Genomic DNA, 20,205 nt, shown 5'->3' with positions numbered 1-20,205 from the left:
TGTGTGGGGAGCCCAAATCCCCTCCAGGAGCGTCCCAGCTCCCAGAGCAGCGCACGGAGTCTGGAGCCAGCGGTTACCGATTCCCTGAGCGAGGAGCTGCCGGGAAAACCGGGATCGCTCTGGTTCCCGGGGTGACACCGGGGGTGGCACCGCGGGTGGGTGACACCGGGGATGGTGACACTGGGTGTGACACCGGGGGTGGGTGACACTGGGTGTGACACCGGGGGTGGGTGACACCGGGGATGGGTGGCACCGGGGGTGGGTGACACCGGGGGTGGGTGGCACCGGGGGTGGGTGACACCGGGTGTGACACCGGGGGTGGGTGACACTGGGTGTGACACCGGGGGTGGGTGACACCGGGGGTGGGTGACACTGGGTGTGACACCGGGGGTGGGTGACACCGGGGGTGGGTGACACTGGGTGTGACACCGGGGGTGGGTGACACCGGGGGTGGGTGACACAGGGTGTGACACCGGGGGTGGGTGACACTGGGTGTGACACCGGGGGTGGGTGACACCGGGGGTGGGTGGCACAGGGGATGGGTGACACTGGGTGTGACACCGGGGGTGGGTGACACCGGGGATGGGTGGCACCGGGGCTGGGTGACACTGGGTGTGACACCGGGGGTGGGTGACACCGGGGGTGGGTGACACTGGGTGTGACACCGGGGGTGGGTGACACCGGGGATGGGTGGCACCGGGGCTGGGTGACACTGGGTGTGACACCGGGGGTGGGTGACACCGGGGGTGGGTGACACTGGGTGTGACACCGGGGGTGGGTGACACCGGGGGTGGGTGACACAGGGTGTGACACCGGGGGTGGGTGACACTGGGTGTGACACCGGGGATGGGTGACACCGGGGCTGGGTGACACTGGGTGTGACACCGGGGGTGGGTGACACTGGGTGTGACACCGGGGATGGGTGACACCGGGGGTGGGTGACACTGGGTGTGACACCGGGGATGGGTGACAACGGGGGTGGGTGACACTGGGTGTGACACCGGGGATGGGTGACACCGGGGGTGGGTGACACTGGGTGTGACACCGGGGATGGGTGACACCGGGGGTGGTCCCGCGCTGCCCGGTGGGCGTGGCTATGTAGATGAGGGGGCGCGGCTATGCAGATGAGGGACTGTGGCTGTGCAGATGAGAGGCGCGGCTATGTAAATGAGGGAGTGATGATATGCAGGTTAGGGACGTGGTTATGCAGATGAGGGGTTGTGGGTATGTAGATGGAGGAGTGTGGCTATGCAGATGAGGGGGTGTGGTTATGCAGATGAGGGAGTATGGCTGTGCGTGAGGGGCGTGGCTATGCAGTTGAGGGAGTGTTGATATGCAGATTAGGGACATGGTTATGTAGATGAGGGGGTGTGGCTGTGCAGATGAGTGTGTGGGGGTATGTATGTGCTGGGCGTGGTTATGCAGATTGAGGGCGTGCTTACGCAGGCGATTGGTTGTGTGTGTTCGTGTGGGCGTGGTTATGCAGATGAGGGGCGTGGCCTCGCCTTCGCGCTCCGCTCCAGCTTGTCCCGCGCCGGCCGCCGTCGCGGCCCGCCCGCCATATTGTGCCCGGCGCAGGCGGAGCGGCGGCCGGCGATGGGTGAGGGCGGCGGGGCCCGGCGGGCAGCGCGGTCACGGGGAGGGCGGTGGGGGGCGAGGAACGGGCGGAACGGGCCGGGGGAACCCGCCCGGCAGCCGGCGGGGAGCGGGCGGGGCGGCGGGAGAGCCTCGCGGCGGCTCGCCCCGCCCCGCCGCGGTGAGGGGGCGGCTCCCGCGCCGCGGCCTCGCCCGGAGCGCCTCAGAGCCCGTCAGAACCCCCTCAGAGCCGCTCGGAGCCCATTAGAACCCACTCAGAGCCCGTCAGAACCCCCTCAGAGCCGCTCGGAGCCCGTCAGAACCCACTCAGAGCCCGTCAGAACCCACTCAGAGCTGCTCGGAACCCATCAGAACCCCCTCAGAGCCGCTCGGAGCCCATTAGAACCCACTCAGAGCCCGTCAGAACCCCCTCAGAGCCGCTCGGAGCCCATTAGAACCCACTCAGAGCCCGTCAGAACCCCCTCAGAGCTGCTCGGAGCCCATCAGAACCCCCTCAGAGCTGCTCAGAGCCCACTCAGAACCCCTCAAAGCCCCCCAGAGCTCCTCAAAGCCCCTCAGAGCCCCTGAGAACCCCTCAAAGCCGCTCAGAACCCCTCAGAGCCTCTCAAAGCCCCTCAGAACCCCTCAGAGCCTCTCAAAGTCCCTCAGAGCCCCCTCAGAGCTCCTCAAAGCCCCTCACAGCCCTTGAGAACCCCTCAAAGTCCCCCAGAACCCCTCAGAACCTCTCAAAGCCCCTCAGAACCCCTCAGAGTCCCCCAGAACCCCTCAGAGCTCCTCAGAACCCCTCAGAACCTCTCAAAGCCCCTCAGAACCCCTCAGAACCTCTCAAAGCCCCTCAGAACCCCTCAGAACCTCTCGAAGCCCCTCAGAACACCTCAAAGCCCCTCAGAGCCCCTGAGAACCCCTCAAAGCCGCTCAGAACCCCTCAAAGCCCCTCAGAACCCCTCAGAGCCCTTCAGAACCCTTCAGAGCCCATCAGAGCACCTCAGAGTCCCCCAGAACCCCTCAGAACTCGGGCAGTGCTCTCAGAGCCTTCCCTGGCGCTCCCGTGCGGGTTCTGAGGAGCCCGCTGGGGTTTTTAAAGCTGCCCAGGGTCCCTCTCAGGATCCCTCTCAGCTTTTGCGCAGCCCCATTGTGCCCCCAAATTTCTCCCCCAGAGCTGCTGTGACCCACAGTGTTCTCCTCCAGTACCACTTGTAATCCCAAATTTCTCTCCCACAGCTCCCCCAGAGCCGCACTGACCCCAAATTTTACCCCCAAATTCCCCTTTACAGCCCCTGCTGTGCCCCCAAATTTCTCCCTCACAGCTTCTGTGACCCGCAGTGATCTCTTGTGCCCCCAAATTTCTCCCTCACAGCTCCCCCAGAGCTGCTTTGACCCCAAATTTTACCCCCAAATTCCCTTTACAGCCCCCGATGTGCCCCCAGATTTCTCCCTCACAGCTTCTGTGACCCGCAGTGATCTCCTGCAGCCCCCAGATTTCTCCCTCATACTCCCCCACAGCTCCTGTGCCCCCAAATTTCTCCCCCAGATCTCCCCCAGAGCCACTTTGACCCCGAATTTTACCCCCAAATTCCCTTTACAGCCCCCGCTGTGCCCCCAAATTTCTCCTTTACAGCTCCTGTGCCCACAGTGTCCTCCTCTAGCCCCACTTGTGCCCCCAAATTTTTCCCCCAAATTTCTCCCCCAAAGCTGCTTTGACCCCAAATTTTGACCCCAAATTCCCCTTTACAGCCCCCACTCACTTGTACCCCCAAATTTCTCCCTCACACTCCCCCAGAGCCGCACTGACCCCAAATTTTACCCCCAAATTCCCCTTTACAACCCCCACTGTGCCCCTAAATTTCTCCGTCACAGCTTCTGTGACCCGCAGTGACCTCCTGCAGCCCCCAAATTTCTCCCTCAGAGCTGCTGTGACCCGCAGTGTTCTCCTGTGCCCCCAAATTTTTCCCTCAGAGCTCTCCCAGAGCCCCTTTGACCCCAAATTTTCCCCCCAAATTCCCCTTTACAACCCCCGCTGTACCCCCACATTCCCAATTTCCCTCCTGAACCCCAAATCCCCTCGGTCTGTGCCCTCACTGCTCTTCCAGAGCCTCCTCGGAGCTCCTGCACTCCCCAAAATCCATCCCAGCAGCTCCTAAAACCAGCAGCTCCAGCTCTAGGACGGTGATGTTGGAGAATCCCCAGCTCAGCAGCAGCTTTAAACCTTTAAACCTCCCTCAAGATGGGTTTTTCAACCTTCAGTGCCAATTTTGTTGCTCCAGATGCAAATTCCAGAGCTGGCAGTGATCCACCAGGAAAAGGAATGTGCCTGAGTTTCCCTCCCAGCTCAGATTTCACTTGGAAATTGGAATTTTTTTTTTTTTTTTTTTTTTTTATCCCTGAGGTTAACAGGATCCAGAGGAAGTTTGGAAAAGCTTGGGATGAGTTTTATGTGTGGAAAAGTTGAATTTGGGCTGACCCCATTGACCTCAGTGCCATCAAAACATAAAACAACAAATACCCTAAAAATGTCTTTATCTTTCCCCATCTTAAAGACCCCAAAACAAAATAATTTTAAAAAGCTGTAAGCTTCGATTCCAACACAAAATGACACCAAAGTATCCCAAATTTCTGAATTTTTGGGGCCACTTGTTGAGCATCTCTTGAGTGTGGAAGACAGGGATGGCAACACAGGGATGCAGATGGAATTCCTTGGGAAGGGATGAATTCCCAGCACTTCAGCAAGGCTGGAGAAATGTGGGAGACAGGGAAAAAATAGGTGGGGAAATATGGATTATCCTCGAGCAACAAGCTCCAAAAATTAAATTTGGGGAAATTTGGATTATCCTGGAGCAACAAGCTCCAAAAATTAAATTTAGGGAAATTTGGATTGTCTTGGAGTGACTAGCTCCAAAAATTAAATTTAGAAAATTTGGATTTTCCTGGAGTGGCAAGCTCCAAAAATTAAATTTGGGGAAATTTGGATTGTCTTTGAGCCATGAGCTCCAAAAATTCAATTTGTATTATCGTGGAGCCATGAGGTCCAAAAATTAAATTTAGGGAAATTTGGATTATCCTGGAGCAATGAGCTCCAGAAATTAAATTTGGATTTTCCTGGAGCGACAAGCTCCAAGAATTAAATTTGGGGAAATTTAGATTATTGTGGAGTGATGAGCTCCAGAAATTAAATTGTCCTGGAGTGACAAGCTCCAAAACTTAAATTTAGAAAAACTTGGATTGTCTTGAAGTGACATGCTCCAAAATTTGAATTTGGATTATCCTGGAGCGATGAGCTCCAAAAATTCAATTTGGATTATCGTGAAGCAACGAGCTCCGCAAATGAAATGTGGGAAGTGTGGATTATCGTGGAGCCATGAGCTCCAGAAATTAAATTTAGGGAAATTTGGATTATTGTGGAGCGACGAGCCCCAGAAATGAAATGTGGGGAAATGTGGATTATCCTGGAGTGATGAGTGTCGGAAATGAAATGTGGGGAAATTTGGATTATCCTGGAGTGATGAGCTTCGGAAATGAAATGTGGAGAAATTTGGATTATCCTGGAGCGACAAGCTCCAAAAATTCCATTTGGCTTATTCTGGAGCCATGAGCTCCAGGAATGAAATGTGGGGAAATGTGGATTATCCTGGAGTGATGAGATCCAGAAATTAAATTTGGGGAAGTGTGGATTATCCTGGAGTGATGAGCTCCAGAAATGAAATGTGGGGAAGTGTGGATTATCTAGGAGGCTCACAAGGCATGCTAATGAAGCCACGCTAATTAGCCACGCTAATTAGCCGCTAACGCTCTGCTGTGTGTCCCGCAGTGCCGAGGGCGGCCCCCAGCCCGCAGTGACCGGCAGCCAGCCCAGCCCGGGGATGGCCGGGGGACGCCGGGGTCCCAACAGGAGCTCCTACTGCCGGAACCCCCTGTGCGAGCCCGGCGCCGCCGGGGCCGCCGGCCACTCCTCGGGCGCCTCGGTCAGCGGCGTGCGCTCCCGCACCAGGTACGGCACCGCGGGGCGGGCTCCTTCCCTGCTCCTACAGCTCCTCCCGGGCCCTGACCTCGGAGCTCCTCCCGGGCCCTGCGCTTACAGCTCCTCCTGGTCCCTGCTCTTACAGCTCCTCCCGGGCCCTGCTCTTACAGCTCCTCCCGGTCTCTGACCTTACAGCTCCTCCTGGTCCCTGCTCTTACAGCTCCTCCTGGTCCCTGCTCTTAGAGCTCCTCCTGGTCCCTGCTCTTACAGCTCCTCCTGGTCCCTGCTCTTACAGCTCCTCCCGGGCCCTGCTCTTTCAGCTCCTCCCGGTCTCTGACCTTACAGCTCCTCCTGGTCCCCGCTCTTAGAGCTCCTCGTGGTCCCTGCTCTTACAGCTCCTCCCGGTCCCTGCTCTTTCAGCTCCTCCTGGTCCCTGCTCTTAGAGCTCCTCCTGGTCCCTGCTCTTAGAGCTCCTCCTGGTCCCTGCTCTTACAGCTCCTCCTGGTCCCTGACCTTAGAGCTTCTCCTTGTCTCTGATATCGGAGCTCATCCCGTTCCCTGATCCTAAAGCTCATCCCATTCCTTGACCTTAAAGCTCATCCCATTCGTTGATCTTAAAGCTCATCCCATTCCTTGACCTTGAAGCTCATCCCGTTCCCTGATCCTAAAGCTCATCCTATTCCTCAGTCTTAAAGCTCATCCCATTCCTTGACCTTAAACTCATCCCATTCCTCAGTCTTAAAGCTCAACCCATTCCCTGACCTTAAAGCTCATCCCATTCCTTGACCTTAAAGCTCATCCCATTCCTTGACTTTGAAGCTCATCCCATTATTTGACCTTAAAGCTCATCCCATTCCCTGATCCTAAAGCTTGTCCCATTCCCTGATCTTAGTGCTCGTCTTGTTCTCTGATCTTAAGGCTCTTTTTGTTCCCTGATTTTAAAGCTGATCCCATTTTCTAACCTTTAACCTCATCCCATTTTCTGACCTTAAAGCTCATCATGTTCCTTCATCTTAAAGCTCATCCCATTCCCTGATTTTAAAACTCATCCCATTCCCTGATCTTAAAGCTTGTCCTGTTCTCTGATTTTAAAGCTCATCCCATTCCCCAACCTTAAAACTCATCCCATTCCTTCATATTAAAGCTCATCCCATTCCCTCATTTTAAAGCTCATCCTATTCCCTGATTTTAAAGCTCATCCCATTTTCTGACCCTAAAGCTCATCCCATTCCCTCATTTTAAAGTTCATCCCATTTCCCCCCCACCTCCCCCTATCCCAGTTGTTCCAACCCCAGTCCAGCCCAACCTTGGGCACTCCCGGGGATGGGGCAGCCACAGCTTTTGTGGGAATTCCATCCCAGCCCCTCCCCACCCTCACAGGGAGGATTTCTTCCCAATATCCCACCTAACCCAACCCTCTGGGACTGGGAAACCATTCCCACCTCACTCTCCTGTTAACTCCCAGTTCCCTTTTCCTTCATTCCAATTTGTCCATCCTTAGAATTAGGATGGGTGCCCCTGAGGCTCCCGGGAGAGTTCAGAACCCTTCAGTGACCAGGGGATGAGAAATAAAACCGGAGACAACTTTGATATCCAAAGCCCAGCTGGGGTTGTTGCATCTGCAGTGCCCTGAAGGTCAGAGTTTTTTAGGATCAGCTGGATTCTGAAGGAGGGAGAAGCCAAGGAGCAGCAGCATGAACAGGAGGTTTTTTTATTTACTCTGGAAATACAATGTTCAGTCTGCCCCAGCTGGGGGCCCTGAGCCAGGGATTTTTAGGGATACAGTTATCCAGACAAGTCATTGCAGGGTCACGGGAGGTGGAGCAACCCAGCTTTCCTGGGAAAAACACACACCCAGGGCCTGATCCCGGGCAGGGCATGCACAGATCCACAGCCAGGTGGGATTTTAGGGAGAAATCCTCCCCTGGGAGGCTGGGGAGGGGCTGGAATGGGATTCCCAGAGAAGCTGTGGCTGCTGCATCCCTGGAAGTGCCCAGGCCTGGGCTGGATGGGGCTTGGGGCCACCTGGGATAGGGGATGGTATCCCTGGCCATGCCCTGGGTGATCCTTGATGTCCCTTCCAGCCCGAGGTGATGGAATAAATCATGGAATAATCTGTGATTCCATGGTTTATCAGTCCTGAGGGTCTGAATCACCATGAGCTTGGAATCTGGGCATTTCAGGGAGACAGCTCAGGCTCCTCAGGTTTTCCCCTCACTCATGGCTTTATTTTAGGTTCTCCATCTCCTGTTTTAAACCATGGCCTGATCCCCCTGGATCCACACTCCACACTTAGGATTTCATTTGGGGATTTACAGCAACACTCTGTGCTCTGCAGTTCCTTTGAGGCCCACACCCAGATTCCTTTGCCTGTTGTTATTTAGAGATTGCAGCTCAATCTGGGAAATGTGAATTCCCTTTGATCCAGAGGATCAGTCTGGGATCCTGTGCCTGCTCACACAGGAGGAGGCACCTCTGGCTAAACTCGTTTTTCCTCCTCAGGTGAACAGAAGGTGAAGAATGAACAAGGGCTTGTGTGTAATTGCTCTGCCTTTCATGTTCAAGCCCTCTTAGATATGTAAACACCAACTTGAGCTCTGAAAGCTTCCAATTAATTGAGCCACTGAGTAGCACAACACAACCCTGGGTGTGAACAACACAGGGGATTTCACATCAAACATCCTGGGTCCAAATACGCCTTTTGGGTGGGCAAATCCCTGCCTGAAATTGGTGATTTGTGCCAGGCAGCAACAGAGGGAGTTTCCCCATCGATCTCAGGCCTGTGAGGGGAGCTGGAAGACACTCCCCTGTTCACTCTTGGCTCCCCTGGCAGGAGTGGCTCAGGGACAGGCCTGTCCAGCCCCCCTCTGGCAGCTCAGACTGTCGTCCCCCTGCGGCACTGCAAGATCCCCGAGCTGCCCGTGGAGAGGAGCGTCCTGTTCGAGCTGCAGCTCTTCTTCTGCCACCTCGTCGCCCTCTTCGTCCACTACATCAACATCTACAAGACGGTGTGGTGGTACCCACCCTCCCACCCTCCTTCTCACACCTCCCTGGTAAGCACCAAAGGGCAGCTGGAGCTCCCAGGCTGTCTCTTGGGTCACTAAATGTAAAGTTTTAGAGATCATGTTGGATAAAAAGCTCATCTGACTCCTCATGATTGCTCCTTCCACTCCCTGTTTCCCACATTTTGAGCTCTGGCTGTCTGCTTGGCCTTCTCTTGGAAGAGAGATTCTCCAAAGAGAATAATTTGAAACTTTCTGTGTTGAATGTGGGTTCCTGCTGCTGATGGAAATGGAATAATTTTGGTTTTGTGCCCACAGAACTTTCACCTCATTGACTTCAACGTGCTGACGGTGACAACCATCGTCCTGGCACGGCGGCTCATCGGTGCTGTCGTCAAGGAGGTAAAGTCAGAGCTGGCCTTCCAGGAGATTTGTAAAGCTCTGTGTCCCTTCTGCCATTCCAAACCCCTCCATCCTTCCCTGAAGACCTCTGTGATACTCCCAAGTCAGAGGAGCAGAGAACAGAGCTCCCCAGATCCCCGCTGCTGCCGGGTCCTTCTCTGAATTTCTGGCTCAGCCAGACTGCAGTGGCTGATTCCCTGCTCCCTTTTGCCTCTTTTCCTGCCCTCTCCATCACTCCAGCTTTCCCCAGGGAAGGGCCAGGGCTGCTCACTGTGGAAGCATCCCGTGGGGGGCAGTGCCAGGAGAGTGTGCTGGGCACTGCTGACTCCCAGACCTTACCTAGAAACCCTCCTCACTCCCTGAGCAATGAATCCCAGATTCCAGAGGTTTTGGAGAGCCCAGATTCCACAGAAAGCCTCTCTGCCCTGCTGCCAGCATGGCACTGGCGCTTCCTAGCTGTGATTTTACACACTGTGAGTTTTCTCCTTGAAAAGGAGTGCCCAGCTGTGCCCAGCTCTCTGCTGTGTCCCACAGGCTTCCCAGAGTGGCAAAGTCTCCCTGCCCCGCTCCATCTTCCTGGTGGTCACTCGCTTCGCCGTCCTCACGGGCACGGGCTGGAGTTTGTGTCGCTCCATCATCCACCTCTTCAGGACCTACTCCTTCCTCAACCTCCTCTTCCTCTGCTACCCGTGAGTATCCCTGGCTCAGGGCTGGGGGATCCACCCAAAATCCAGGGGAGGCTCCCTGCAGCCCCGTGTGGTTCTGAGCTGGGAGTCTCCAAGGCTTGGAGCAGCCTGGGCTTGTGGAAAGTGTCCCTGCCCATGGGCACAAGAGTTTATCCTGCACCTCTCCCTCCTGCTGTGTGACATCCCGTGGTGGCAGGACACATCTGTGACATTGACCCCTCTTTCAGCCTGATGAGAGCATTAATTATTGCTCATTATTGCTGCTGAAAAGGGTTGTGTGCTTTTCCCACGGCGCTCACAGAACTCAGGGCTTTGTTTTCCCTTTGTTCCTGGGCTCCTCTGCCAGGTGGAGGGATTCAAACAGCTCCTGGGTTTTGTTACCTATCAAAAGGAAATGTTTGGAGTGGAAATAGCTCCCTCCTTCCTGGTAGATGCAGGAGGAAACATCCCCAGAGATTACATGCAGGAGGAAAAATCCCGAGAAATTTCCTGCAGGAGGAAATATCCCCAGAGATTGCATGCAGGAGGAAACATCCCCAGAGATTTGCTGCAAGAGGAAACATCCCCAGAGATTTTCTGCAGAAGAAACATCCCCAGAGATTTGTTGCAGGAGGAAAAATCCCAAGAAATTTCCTGCAGGAGGAGATATCCCCAGAGATTTGTTGCAGGAGGAAAAATCCCCAGAGATTTCCTGCAGGAGGAAACATCCCCAGAGATGTGCTGCCTGTGTCTGAGCTCAGAGCTCTTTTTGGGAGTTTCCCTTTGGAATCATGGAATCCCACACGGGTTTGGGATTCGTTCAGTAGGGGCAGGGACACTTTCCACTATCCCAGGTCGCTCCAAGCCTTGAACTCATCCAGCTCAGATTCCCACAGGGGAATTCGGGCTGCTGACCCCCGTGGGGTGGGCTGCAGCTCCTGAGCTCTGTGCTTTTGCAGGTTTGGGATGTACATCCCCTTCCTGCAGCTGAACTGTGACTTTCGGAAGGCGGGGCTCTTCGCCCAGGTGGCCAACATTGGCCCCAGGGACACGGGGGAGGTGGCAGCCCGGGGCAGGGACTACCTGACAGTGCTCAAGGAGACCTGGAAGCAGCACACGAGGCAGATGTACGGCATGGAGGCCATGCCCAGCCACGCCTGCTGCCTGTCCCCGGACCTCATCCGCAGCGAGGTGGAGTTCCTCAAAATGGACTTCAACTGGCGCATGAAGGAGGTGCTGGTGAGCTCCATGCTCAGTGCCTACTACGTGGCCTTCGTGCCTGTGTGGTTTGTCAAGGTGAGGCCTGGCTGGGAGGTGACAGTGACACTGGGGTGTGGTGGCACAGTGGCACAGTGGAGGGAGGACGGTCCTGCCTGGTGCTGATTGAATTCTGAATGTCTGCTGGTAAACGGGGTGAGGCTGTCCCTGTCCCCTGAGGGGTTGGTGCTCCCTCAGCTGAGCGTGGGGATCGTCAGGAGCTGCCTCCCTGCATTTGGTGATGATGGCACAAATACTTTGCAGGAATTCTCCATCCCCCAGTGCCACGTGGGCTCTTCCTTTGCAGGCAGGATCAACAGCAGAGCCCTGGTTTTACCTGCCTGCCCAGGTGCTTTGTGTGGTGATGCCTTGGGCAGGTGAGGCTGTCCAAACGTGTCCCACAGTGTCCAAACACTGTCCCACCTTGCTGTCCCCCCCAGAACACTCAGTACTACGACAAACGCTGGTCCTGCGAGCTCTTCCTGCTGGTTTCCATCAGCACCTCGGTGATCCTCATGCAGTACCTGCTCCCTGCACGCTACTGTGACCTGCTCCACAAAGCTGCAGCACACCTGGGCTGCTGGCAGAAGGTGGATCCAGCCCTCTGCTCCAACGTGCTGCAGCATCAGTAAGGAATTCTCTCCCGGGCTTCAGGATGGAGCTTTCCTTGTGCTGGGTGGGTGGGGAGCTCAGCCTTAAAGTAAACCAGAGAAAAGTGAGAGCAGAGTTGCTGGCTGACACATCCAGCAGCACCGACACTCTGGGCTCTGTCCCCTGGCAAGCAGAGCAGATTTTTGGCAAGGTGCCTGCTGCTGCTGGCCACAGGTACCTGCAGCTTGTCACTGCCGTGGTGACAATTCCAAACAGGGAGCAGAATTCCCATACTCGGAGAGGCAGCAGAGCCCCATGCAGGTGGGATTGAGGCATCCCCTGCTCCCTGCAGGTGGGATTGAGGCATCCCCTGCTCCCTGCAGGTGGGATTGAGGCATCTCTTGCTCCCTGCAGGTGGACTGAGGAGTGCATGTGGCCTCAGGGGGTGCTGGTGAAGCACAGCAAGAACGTCTACAAGGCCGTGGGCCACTACAACGTGGCCGTGCCCTCAGACGTCTCGCACTTCCGATTCCACGTAAGCTCCCCTCGCCTTCCTGGGAGTGGGGAGAGCTCGGCAGGACCTTCCTGGGAGTGGGGAAAACTCAGCAGGACCTTCCTGGGAGTGGGGAAAACTCAGCAGGACCTTCCTGGGAGCAGGGAGAACTTGGCAGGACCTTCCTGGGAGCAGAGGGAGCTTGGCAGGATCAGAATCATGGTCCTGGTGCCCTGGGGGGTCAGTGCCCAGCCCTGTGCCAGCTGGAGGGTGACTCCATCCAGCGCCAGTGTGTCCTGAGGAATCCTCTCATTCCTCACCCGAATTTCCACCTCCTGCCTGGTGCCTCACCCTGTTCTCCCCCACAGTTCTTTTTCAGCAAACCACTGCGAATCCTCAACATCCTGATCCTGCTGGAAGGAGCTGTCATCTTCTACCAGCTCTACTCGCTGATTTCCTCGGAGAAGTGGCACCAGACGATCTCCCTGGCTCTGATCCTCTTCAGCAATTACTACGCCTTCTTCAAGCTGCTGCGGGACCGCCTGGTGCTGGGCAAAGCCTACTCCTATGCTGCCAGCAGGGACTCAGAGCAGAAGTTAAATTAAAACAATTGCACTGATGCTCTCAGCCTATTACAGAACAAACGAAAACGAGAAACCCTCAGAGCTTTGTATTTTTGTTACCACTGCTTTTTTTGTTGTTGTTGTTTTCTTTGATAACTGATGTAATTAAAAGGAGAAAAAAAAAAAACATATTTTTTTACTCCCAACAAGGTTGTTTTGTGTGTTTGTTGTTTGGATCCACCTCCACCAAAAGGTTTGCTGCTGTTTGGGTGTGAGGAGGGGGTTTTTGAATGGTGCTGAGGTTTGACAGGGGTGGGGTGGGAGGAGGAAGGTGAGAGTTACAGCTGGGTTCCTTTAGGAGGGGGTAAACCCTCCTCCTGCCCTTTTGGGGGTCCCCAGGAGCTCCTGTGCCCCTCGCCATGCTCTGTGTAGGGAAAGGTGATGCCATTTCTCTGAAATGTTTATTTTCAAATTGCTGAGCCCTGCTTTGAGGGGTCCCCGGGGGCTGTGGGGCACGGGGGGAGCTGGGGGGGTTTGGGGGAGCCCCGGCCGCTCCCCTTCGCTCCTTTACCCGCGGGCCGGGCGTTCTCCCCAGGCTCCTCCTGCCCGGCCCGCCCGTCAGGGTCTGGGGAGGAGGAGGAGGAGGAGGAAGAGGAGGAGGAGGAAGAGGAGGAGGAAGGGGCGCAGCGCATCCCCGAGAGCCCCGGCCCGGGCCCGTCCGCGCTGCCGGGAGCAGCGCCCGTGCGGGGGCCCCGGGCTCCCCCTGCCCGCGGGAGGGTCCCGGGGTGTCCCAAAAGGGATCCCGGGGGTCCCAAAGGGGTCCCGGGGGTCCCAAAGGGGTCCCGGGGTGTCCCAAAGGGGTTCCGAGGGTCCCAAAGGGGATCCCAGGGGTCCCAAAAGGGATCCCGGGGGTCCCAAAGGGGATCCCGGGGGTCCCAAAAGGGATCCCGGGGGTCCCAAAGGGATCCCGGGGGTCCCAAAAGGGATCCCGGGGGTCCCAAAGGGGATCCCAGGGGTCCCAAAAGGGATCCCGGGGGTCCCAAAGGGGATCCCAGGGGTCCCAAAGGGATCCCGGGGGTCCCAAAGGGGTCCCAAAGGGGTCCCGGGGGTCCCAAAGGGGTCCCGGGGGGGTCCCGGGTCCGGCCTTTGTTCCGGCGGGGCCACGCGGCCGCCAGGGGGCGCCCGGCGCGCGCGCTCCCGGTCCCGGTCCTGGTCCCGATCCTGATCCCGGTCCCGATCCTGGTCCCGATCCTGATCCCGGTCCCGGTCCTGGTCCCGATCCTGATCCCGGTCCTGGTCCGATCCTGATCCCGGTCCCGATCCTGGTCCCGATCCTGATACCGATCCCAGTCCTGATCCCGGTCCTGATCCCGGTCCTGATCCCGATCCTGATCCCGGTCCCGGTCCTGATACCGATCCCGATCCTGACCCCGATCTCCAGAACCCGATCATGATACCGATCCCGATCTCCTGATACCGATCCCAATCCTGATCCCGGTCCCGATCCCGATCCCGATCCTGATCCCGGTCCTGATCCCTGTCCCGATCCTGATCCCGGTCCCGATCTCCGGATCCATATCCCGATCCTGATCCCCGCCCCCATCCCGATCCCGACTCTGATCCCGGTCCTCATCCAGGTCCCGGTCCCGATTCCCATCCCGATCTCATTTCGGTTCCGGTCCCGGTGCTGATCCTGGTTCCGACCCCGACACCGCCGGGGGAATTTTTGCCGCTGGAACCGGAGATCAAGCACCGGAGCGGGTCCGGGGGAGCCGGGACCGGGAGCAGAACCGGGATCAGGACCAGCGCAGGGCCGCGACCAGTCGCAGCAGCGTCGGTGCCCGGCAGAGCCCCGGGGAACGGCGGGGACGGGGCAGGACCAAAGGCACCGGAGCGGAGCCGCCGCCGTCAGCGGGGCAAAGGGCGAGCGAGAGGAAGGAGCAGCGGGAATAGCGCTGGGGTCACACGGGAAACCGGCACCGGCACCGGCACCGGCACCGGCACCGGCACCGAGCGGGACCCCCCATTCCCGGGGACACGGAGGGGCTCCGCTGCTTGCAGCGGCTGCGGGAACCCCCGAGCCCCCCGGCACATCCTGCGGGTCTGGGGGGCACAGAGCGGCCCCCCGCCTGTCCCGGTTTCCCGTGTGACCCCAGCAGGACCGAACCCGGTGTCCGGCCGGGATTTCCAGCCGGGGGGTGATGTCGGGGCCCCGGCCCCCTGCCCGGCGCGGCGGGAGGAAGCGGCCGTGTCCAGCCTTTCCCGAGGATGAGGATTTCCTTCCTCCCATTGAGCGGGGACCCTGGGGTTAGCACGCAGCCCTGGGACACCCGGCCCCAGGACGGGGGGCCTGGCTGGGAATTGGGGGGCAGAGACCCCCCGACACAGCCCTGGGGGCGTCTCCCTTATTCCCCTCTGCTTTGCCGCCACCCGAGAATGATTTGGGGGGGGGGCACAGGATGGAGACACGCAGCCATTTCCTTCTCTCCATCCCTTTTTCCCACCCTGAGAACGCTGCGGAGATTTCGGGGCCGAGAAGCAGCTGGACACGGGGATTCTTGGCTTTCCCAGAAGCACCGGCGCCGGGAGCAGTGACACGTCTCATTTCCCTTGAACCGGGGCTTTCCCAGGGCCCCGGGGCAGGGATGATGTCCCGCGGGAGATCCCGGTGGGAATTCCCCTGGAGGCACCGCGGAGGTGGCTCCGCTGGGGGGACTCAGCTGCCGCGGTCACCCCGGGGGTCGCGGGCTGCCCGCCGGGGGTCCCGGGCTCCATCTGCCGCTCCCCGCGGCCGCTAATCCCGGGATTAGCGGCCAGATGCCGGGGGCAGGTTTGCCGCAGGTAGCGAGGGTCCCTGGGGAGGAGGCGATGGCACCAAAGCGCAGGAATTGTGCCCAATCCCACCCCAGCCTGGGGTCCCCCGGCAGCGGGGACAGGGAGCTCCCAGGACACATCCTGGGGTGTCCCCAGGCGCAGAACCCCAGCAGAGCGGCCACGCTGCAGCAAAATTCCCGGCAGAAATTCCCTCCATGTGCACACCCAAAACGGGAAAACTTCACCCTCCTGCTGCTCGCCGGGAATCCCCTCCCGCTGCCCGGCGGATGCAGCTGATGGGAAGTGGTTGTTTTCCCCTAAAAACCCGTCCCGGCATTCCTGGGAAACCGCGGCTCCCACCCTTATCCCAGTTCCTGGGACCTCCAAGCAGCCAATTCCTGCCTGCTCCCAGCCCAGCTCGGCACAGACGAAGGATTGCTGGATCCTGAATTTCTGGGTGATCCTGGGTTGCTGCACCCCGGATTTCTGGGTGACCCTGGTTTGCTGCACCCCGGATTTCTGGGTGACCCTGGGTTGCTGCACCCCGGATTTCTGGGTGACCCTGGTTTGCTGCACCCCGGATTTCTGGGTGGGTGATCCTGGTTTGCTGCACCCCGGATTTCTGGGTGACCCTGCAGCTCAACCCCCTCACCGGGGACCCATCAGACACCTCCCAGCTCCTCCTCATCCATCCCAAGCCCCCAGCCCATCCCTGGCTGCTTCACTGCCAAATCCAGCATCCAGCAGCTCCTGATGTGGACGAGAAAGTGGGAAGGGACAGGAGCATCCCCCAAAACCAAAGGTGATCCCACCTGAGCTGTGCCACCCTCTATCCAGAGACTGGCAGCTTTAATTCCTTCCTAATAAATCATTTTTTACATTAATAAAGCCAAATCCCCAAAGTGGTTAATTAAGGATTCATTTACTCACTGTCATCTCACACTGCAGCAGGTTTGGGGTGAGACCAAGGTGGGGAAAAGCATCAGGGAGGGGAAAATATCCCAGTGCTGATCCTGTGAGCATCCCCCGGGCTGGGGAACCCCTGAGCATAACCCGGGGCCCAGAGCCGCGGGGGGACACCCGAATTTTGGAGATGCTGAACTAAGCTGAGCTGGCTGAGAATTGGGGGGCAGAGACGCCCCGACACAGCCCTGGGGGCATCTCGCTTATTCCCCATCTCCCTTCTTCACCCCGACCTCGCCCAGCGCTCACCCGGCCAAAACCGAGGCAGCCCGAGCCGTGCGTGATCCAGGTGAACATTCCCAAACTTTCTTCCCGATTCTTCCCAGATTTTTGGAAATTCCCAACACTCAAAATCCCTCCTGAGGTTGTTCTCACCTGGGTTTTCCTTCCTTAGGGATGGGTTTCGTCCCTGAAATCCCAATTTTCCCTTGGAAAAAAATCCCGTCCTGCCGTGGTTACAAACCCTTAATTAACATACGCGCACCCTCATTAATTACACACACGTCCTCATTTCCTCATTCGAACAAGCCCGCGGAGCTGGAGGGGACCCCCAGCCTCTCCCATCGCCCGAGGCCACCGGAGCCGTGCCGGGAGCGGGGACAGCGCCCGCAGCAGCCCCGGGGCGGCTCCGGGGCGGGGGCAGATGGATCCTCCCGCCCGTGATCCCCCTCCGCTCCCTCTGTAAACATGGAACAGCTCCGATCCCGCGGCTCCCGGCGCTCCGGGCTGGGGACACCGGGGTGACATCCTCGGCATGGGGGACACGGCCCCCGGGGCGCTTGGAGCTGAATATTCCTGGTGATCTGAGCTGGGGGTGCTGAAAGGTGGCGAATGGAGGCTCTGGAGAGTGTTGGGACATTTCCCAAAAGTTGTGGAGAAGAAGGGGGTGCAGTGTCAGGAATGTCGCCCACCCCCCAGGTGGGTGTCAGGCTCTGTGGTGACCCCGTCGCAGACTGAGCCCTAAAAGTCCTCACAGAAGTCCAAAAATATTTAAAAACCCCAACCCGCCCTGCTCAGAGCCCCAGGAGGTTCTGAGTCCTCGCTCAGCCACCCCACGGGTGGCAGTGGCACCCAAGGGTGTCCCAAGGGTCCCGGTGCCCCCTTTTGGGATCTCGCACGAGGCTGCGAGTGCCGAGGTGTGGCCGACACGGGGCACGCCGGGCCCTGCAGCCCGCGAGGGGCGTTTGCGGCCGGGCACGGCCGAGTTTCGGTCCCGGGTCCCCTCCCCTCCCCGCGGGGACAACGTGCGCCGGGACAGCTCCGGGCCGGGGCCACGCTTCCTCCCGCCGCCTCCGCGCTGGCCTCCAGCCTTTCCTCCGCTCTTCCTCCGCTTTTCCGCCCAGCCCGGAGCCGGGGCTGCCTTCCTGCCCCGCTTCCTGCCCGCCGGCGCTGCGCTCAGCATTCCCGGCTTTTCCATCCTCCCCGGGGCTCCTTCCCGAGCTCCACACGGGGGGACGTGGCCTCCACGCGTGTCCCCAGCCGCTGTCCCAGCTCCCTGCGCCCTCCTCGAGCCTCCGGTCCCCTAAACTCCACGTGGGACCCGTCCCCCACGCCGCTGTCCCGGGGGTCCCCGTTCCACCCTCCAGCTCAGCGGGAGAAGCACCGAGCGGAGCGAATCCGCCGCCGGGAGCAGCGATTCCCCCGCTCCGGTCCCTTTTTGGGGATGTCCCGCTGCGGCGGTTCTGATCCCCGCTCGGGCCATGGCACGCAGGGCGCTGGAGCTCTCCAGGAGCATTCCCACGCCCCCCGCGCGTGGGGTTTGGGGAGCTGGGAGCCCCGGGGTGCTCCCGTTTCGGGGGTGCTGCTGGGCCGGGCATTCCCGGGCTCACGGTGTCCCCCAGAACCGGTCGGACACGCGGGGCCGTGACTCAGCCCGGGCGGGACCTGCGCGGGGCCCCCGCTTCCCAGGCAGCCCTGAGCAAACAGGGAAGTGAAAAATTTCCTTTTCCTTCCTCCGCCGAGCTGGGTGTCACCGCGTTGGGGTGACCTTCCCCTGCACTCCCGCTGCCTCCAGCATCCCCTCCCGGCTCCGGGCGAGGGCTGGGCCGGGCTCCTTATCTCCCTTGAGGCTGATGCAAGCTTTGCTCACTCTGCCGCTCCCCAGGGCCGTGCTCTTGGTGGTGTCACCTTCCCCCCGAGGATTCGCCTCTCTGCGGGGCTCACCACCCCCTCCTGGGCATTACCCGCGGCCGGGAGCAGCGAGGGTTTCGCCCCGGGGCCGGGAGGGTGCTGGGAGCCCTCTGCTCCAGCCAGGAATAAGTGGATTAGGAGCCAAGCTCGTTATCGCTGCTGGCAGCCTCAAAAGGGCCGCGGGACGGGGACAGGGATGGGGACAGGGATGGGGACAGGGACGGGGACGGGGACAGGGGTGGGGACAGGGACGGGGACAGGGACAGGGATGGGGACAGGGACAGGGACGGGGACAGGGATGGGGACAGGGGTGGGGACAGGGATGGGGACAGGGACGGGGACAGGGACGGGGACAGGGATGGGGACAGGGACGGGGACAGGGACAGGGATGGGGACAGGGACAGGGACGGGGACAGGGATGGGGACAGGGGTGGGGACAGGGATGGGGACAGGGATGGGGACAGGGACGGGGACAGGGGTGGGGACAGGGACAGGGACGGGGACAGGGATGGGGACAGGGATGGGGACAGGGATGGGGACAGGGACAGGGACGGGGATAGTGACGGGGACAAGGACGGGGACAGGGGTGGGGACAGGGACAGGGATGGGGACAGGGACGGGGATAGTGACGGGGACAGGGGTGGGGACAGGGGTGGGGATGGGGGTGGGGACAGGGTTGGGGACAGGGACGGGGACAGGGACGGGGACAGGGATGGGGACAGGGGTGGGGACAGGGGTGGGGACAGGGTTGGGGACAGGGACGGGGACAGGGACGGGGACAGGGATGGGGACAGGGATGGGGACAGGGGTGGGGACAGGGGTGGGGACAGGGGTGGGGACAGGGTTGGGGACAGGGACGGGGACAGGGACAGGGACAGGGATGGGGACAGGGATGGGGACAGGGGTGGGGACGCTCCCGCTGAGCGGGGACAGGGGTGGCCCTGGCGCGGGGTGGAACGTGGCCACCATGCGCTGATAGCCTGCTGCTCCCAGGGATGCGCCATCCGGGCTCTAATGAGGCGGCACGGTTAATTAGTCAGTGTCAATTCATGCTAATTAGCCGGGAGGAGTGGAGACACCGATGGCTCTGCCAGCTGGCTGCGCAGGGCCGGGCCGGGGGGACACGCGTGGGGTGGAGGTGTCAGGGTGCTCCCGGCCCTGCCTCGCCTTCCCTGCCCGCAGGGAGCCCCAGGGGTTTCCAAAAACGCCCTGGAAACCCCCGCGCTGTGATTTCCTCCCTCTTGCTGAGCCTCTTTGGGTGACGGCAGCAACGCGCTGGGAATTTCGGAGGGAAAAGGATGGGAAACACGGATTCCACCAAGAAATGAGCCGCTCTCCGGCAGGGACGGAGCAGCTCCGTTGTTTGCTCAATCCAGTTTGTTCCTGGGGTTGTTTCTCCTTCTCCAGACGGGGCTGTGACCGCAGAAACAAAGACAAAACTTTAATCCTGCAAATCCTCCTCTCTTCCCAGCGAAGGCCGCGGCTGTTTGTCCCTCTCCGAGGGGACGCTGGGGTCGGACACCGCCCGGGGGCTGCCCGGGGGCGGCTCAGCCGGAGCGCAGAGCGGCTAAAAATATCCCCGCGTCCTCCCGGAGGTGCTGCAGCCGCAATCAGCCATGCAAACGAGACCGAAATTCAATCAGCCGCATGCGACGGGAGCTGTTAACCCCTGCCAGCGCGGGGACCTGTCCCCCCAGCGCCGCGTGGGTCGCGGGAGGGGGACACGCGGTGCTCGGAGCGCGGGGAGCGGGGTCCGTGTCCCCGCCGCTGCCCC

The 20,205-nt window shown here is 59.6% G+C and overlaps 1 protein-coding gene across 1 annotated transcript; it reads left to right on the top strand.

Annotated features, from left to right (window-relative positions):
* Window positions 1-1,560: 1,560 nt before the first annotated feature.
* On the top strand, window positions 1,561-12,733 carry TMEM39B (transmembrane protein 39B). Its single transcript, XM_021539386.4, has 9 exons — window positions 1,561-1,600; window positions 5,402-5,581; window positions 8,385-8,604; window positions 8,872-8,955; window positions 9,490-9,644; window positions 10,580-10,916; window positions 11,318-11,505; window positions 11,883-12,003; window positions 12,330-12,733. Exons 2-9 carry the CDS (start codon window positions 5,454-5,456, stop codon window positions 12,564-12,566), a joined length of 1,470 nt encoding a protein of 489 aa, XP_021395061.3. The 5' UTR covers window positions 1,561-1,600; window positions 5,402-5,453; the 3' UTR covers window positions 12,567-12,733.
* The last annotated feature ends 7,472 nt before the right edge of the window (window positions 12,734-20,205 follow it).

This window comes from Lonchura striata, chromosome 23 (genome assembly GCF_050655825.1).
Source record: "Lonchura striata isolate lonStrDom1 chromosome 23, ASM5065582v1, whole genome shotgun sequence".
NCBI lineage: Eukaryota > Metazoa > Chordata > Aves > Passeriformes > Estrildidae > Lonchura > Lonchura striata.
This window is presented reverse-complemented; position numbering and strand designations above follow the sequence as displayed.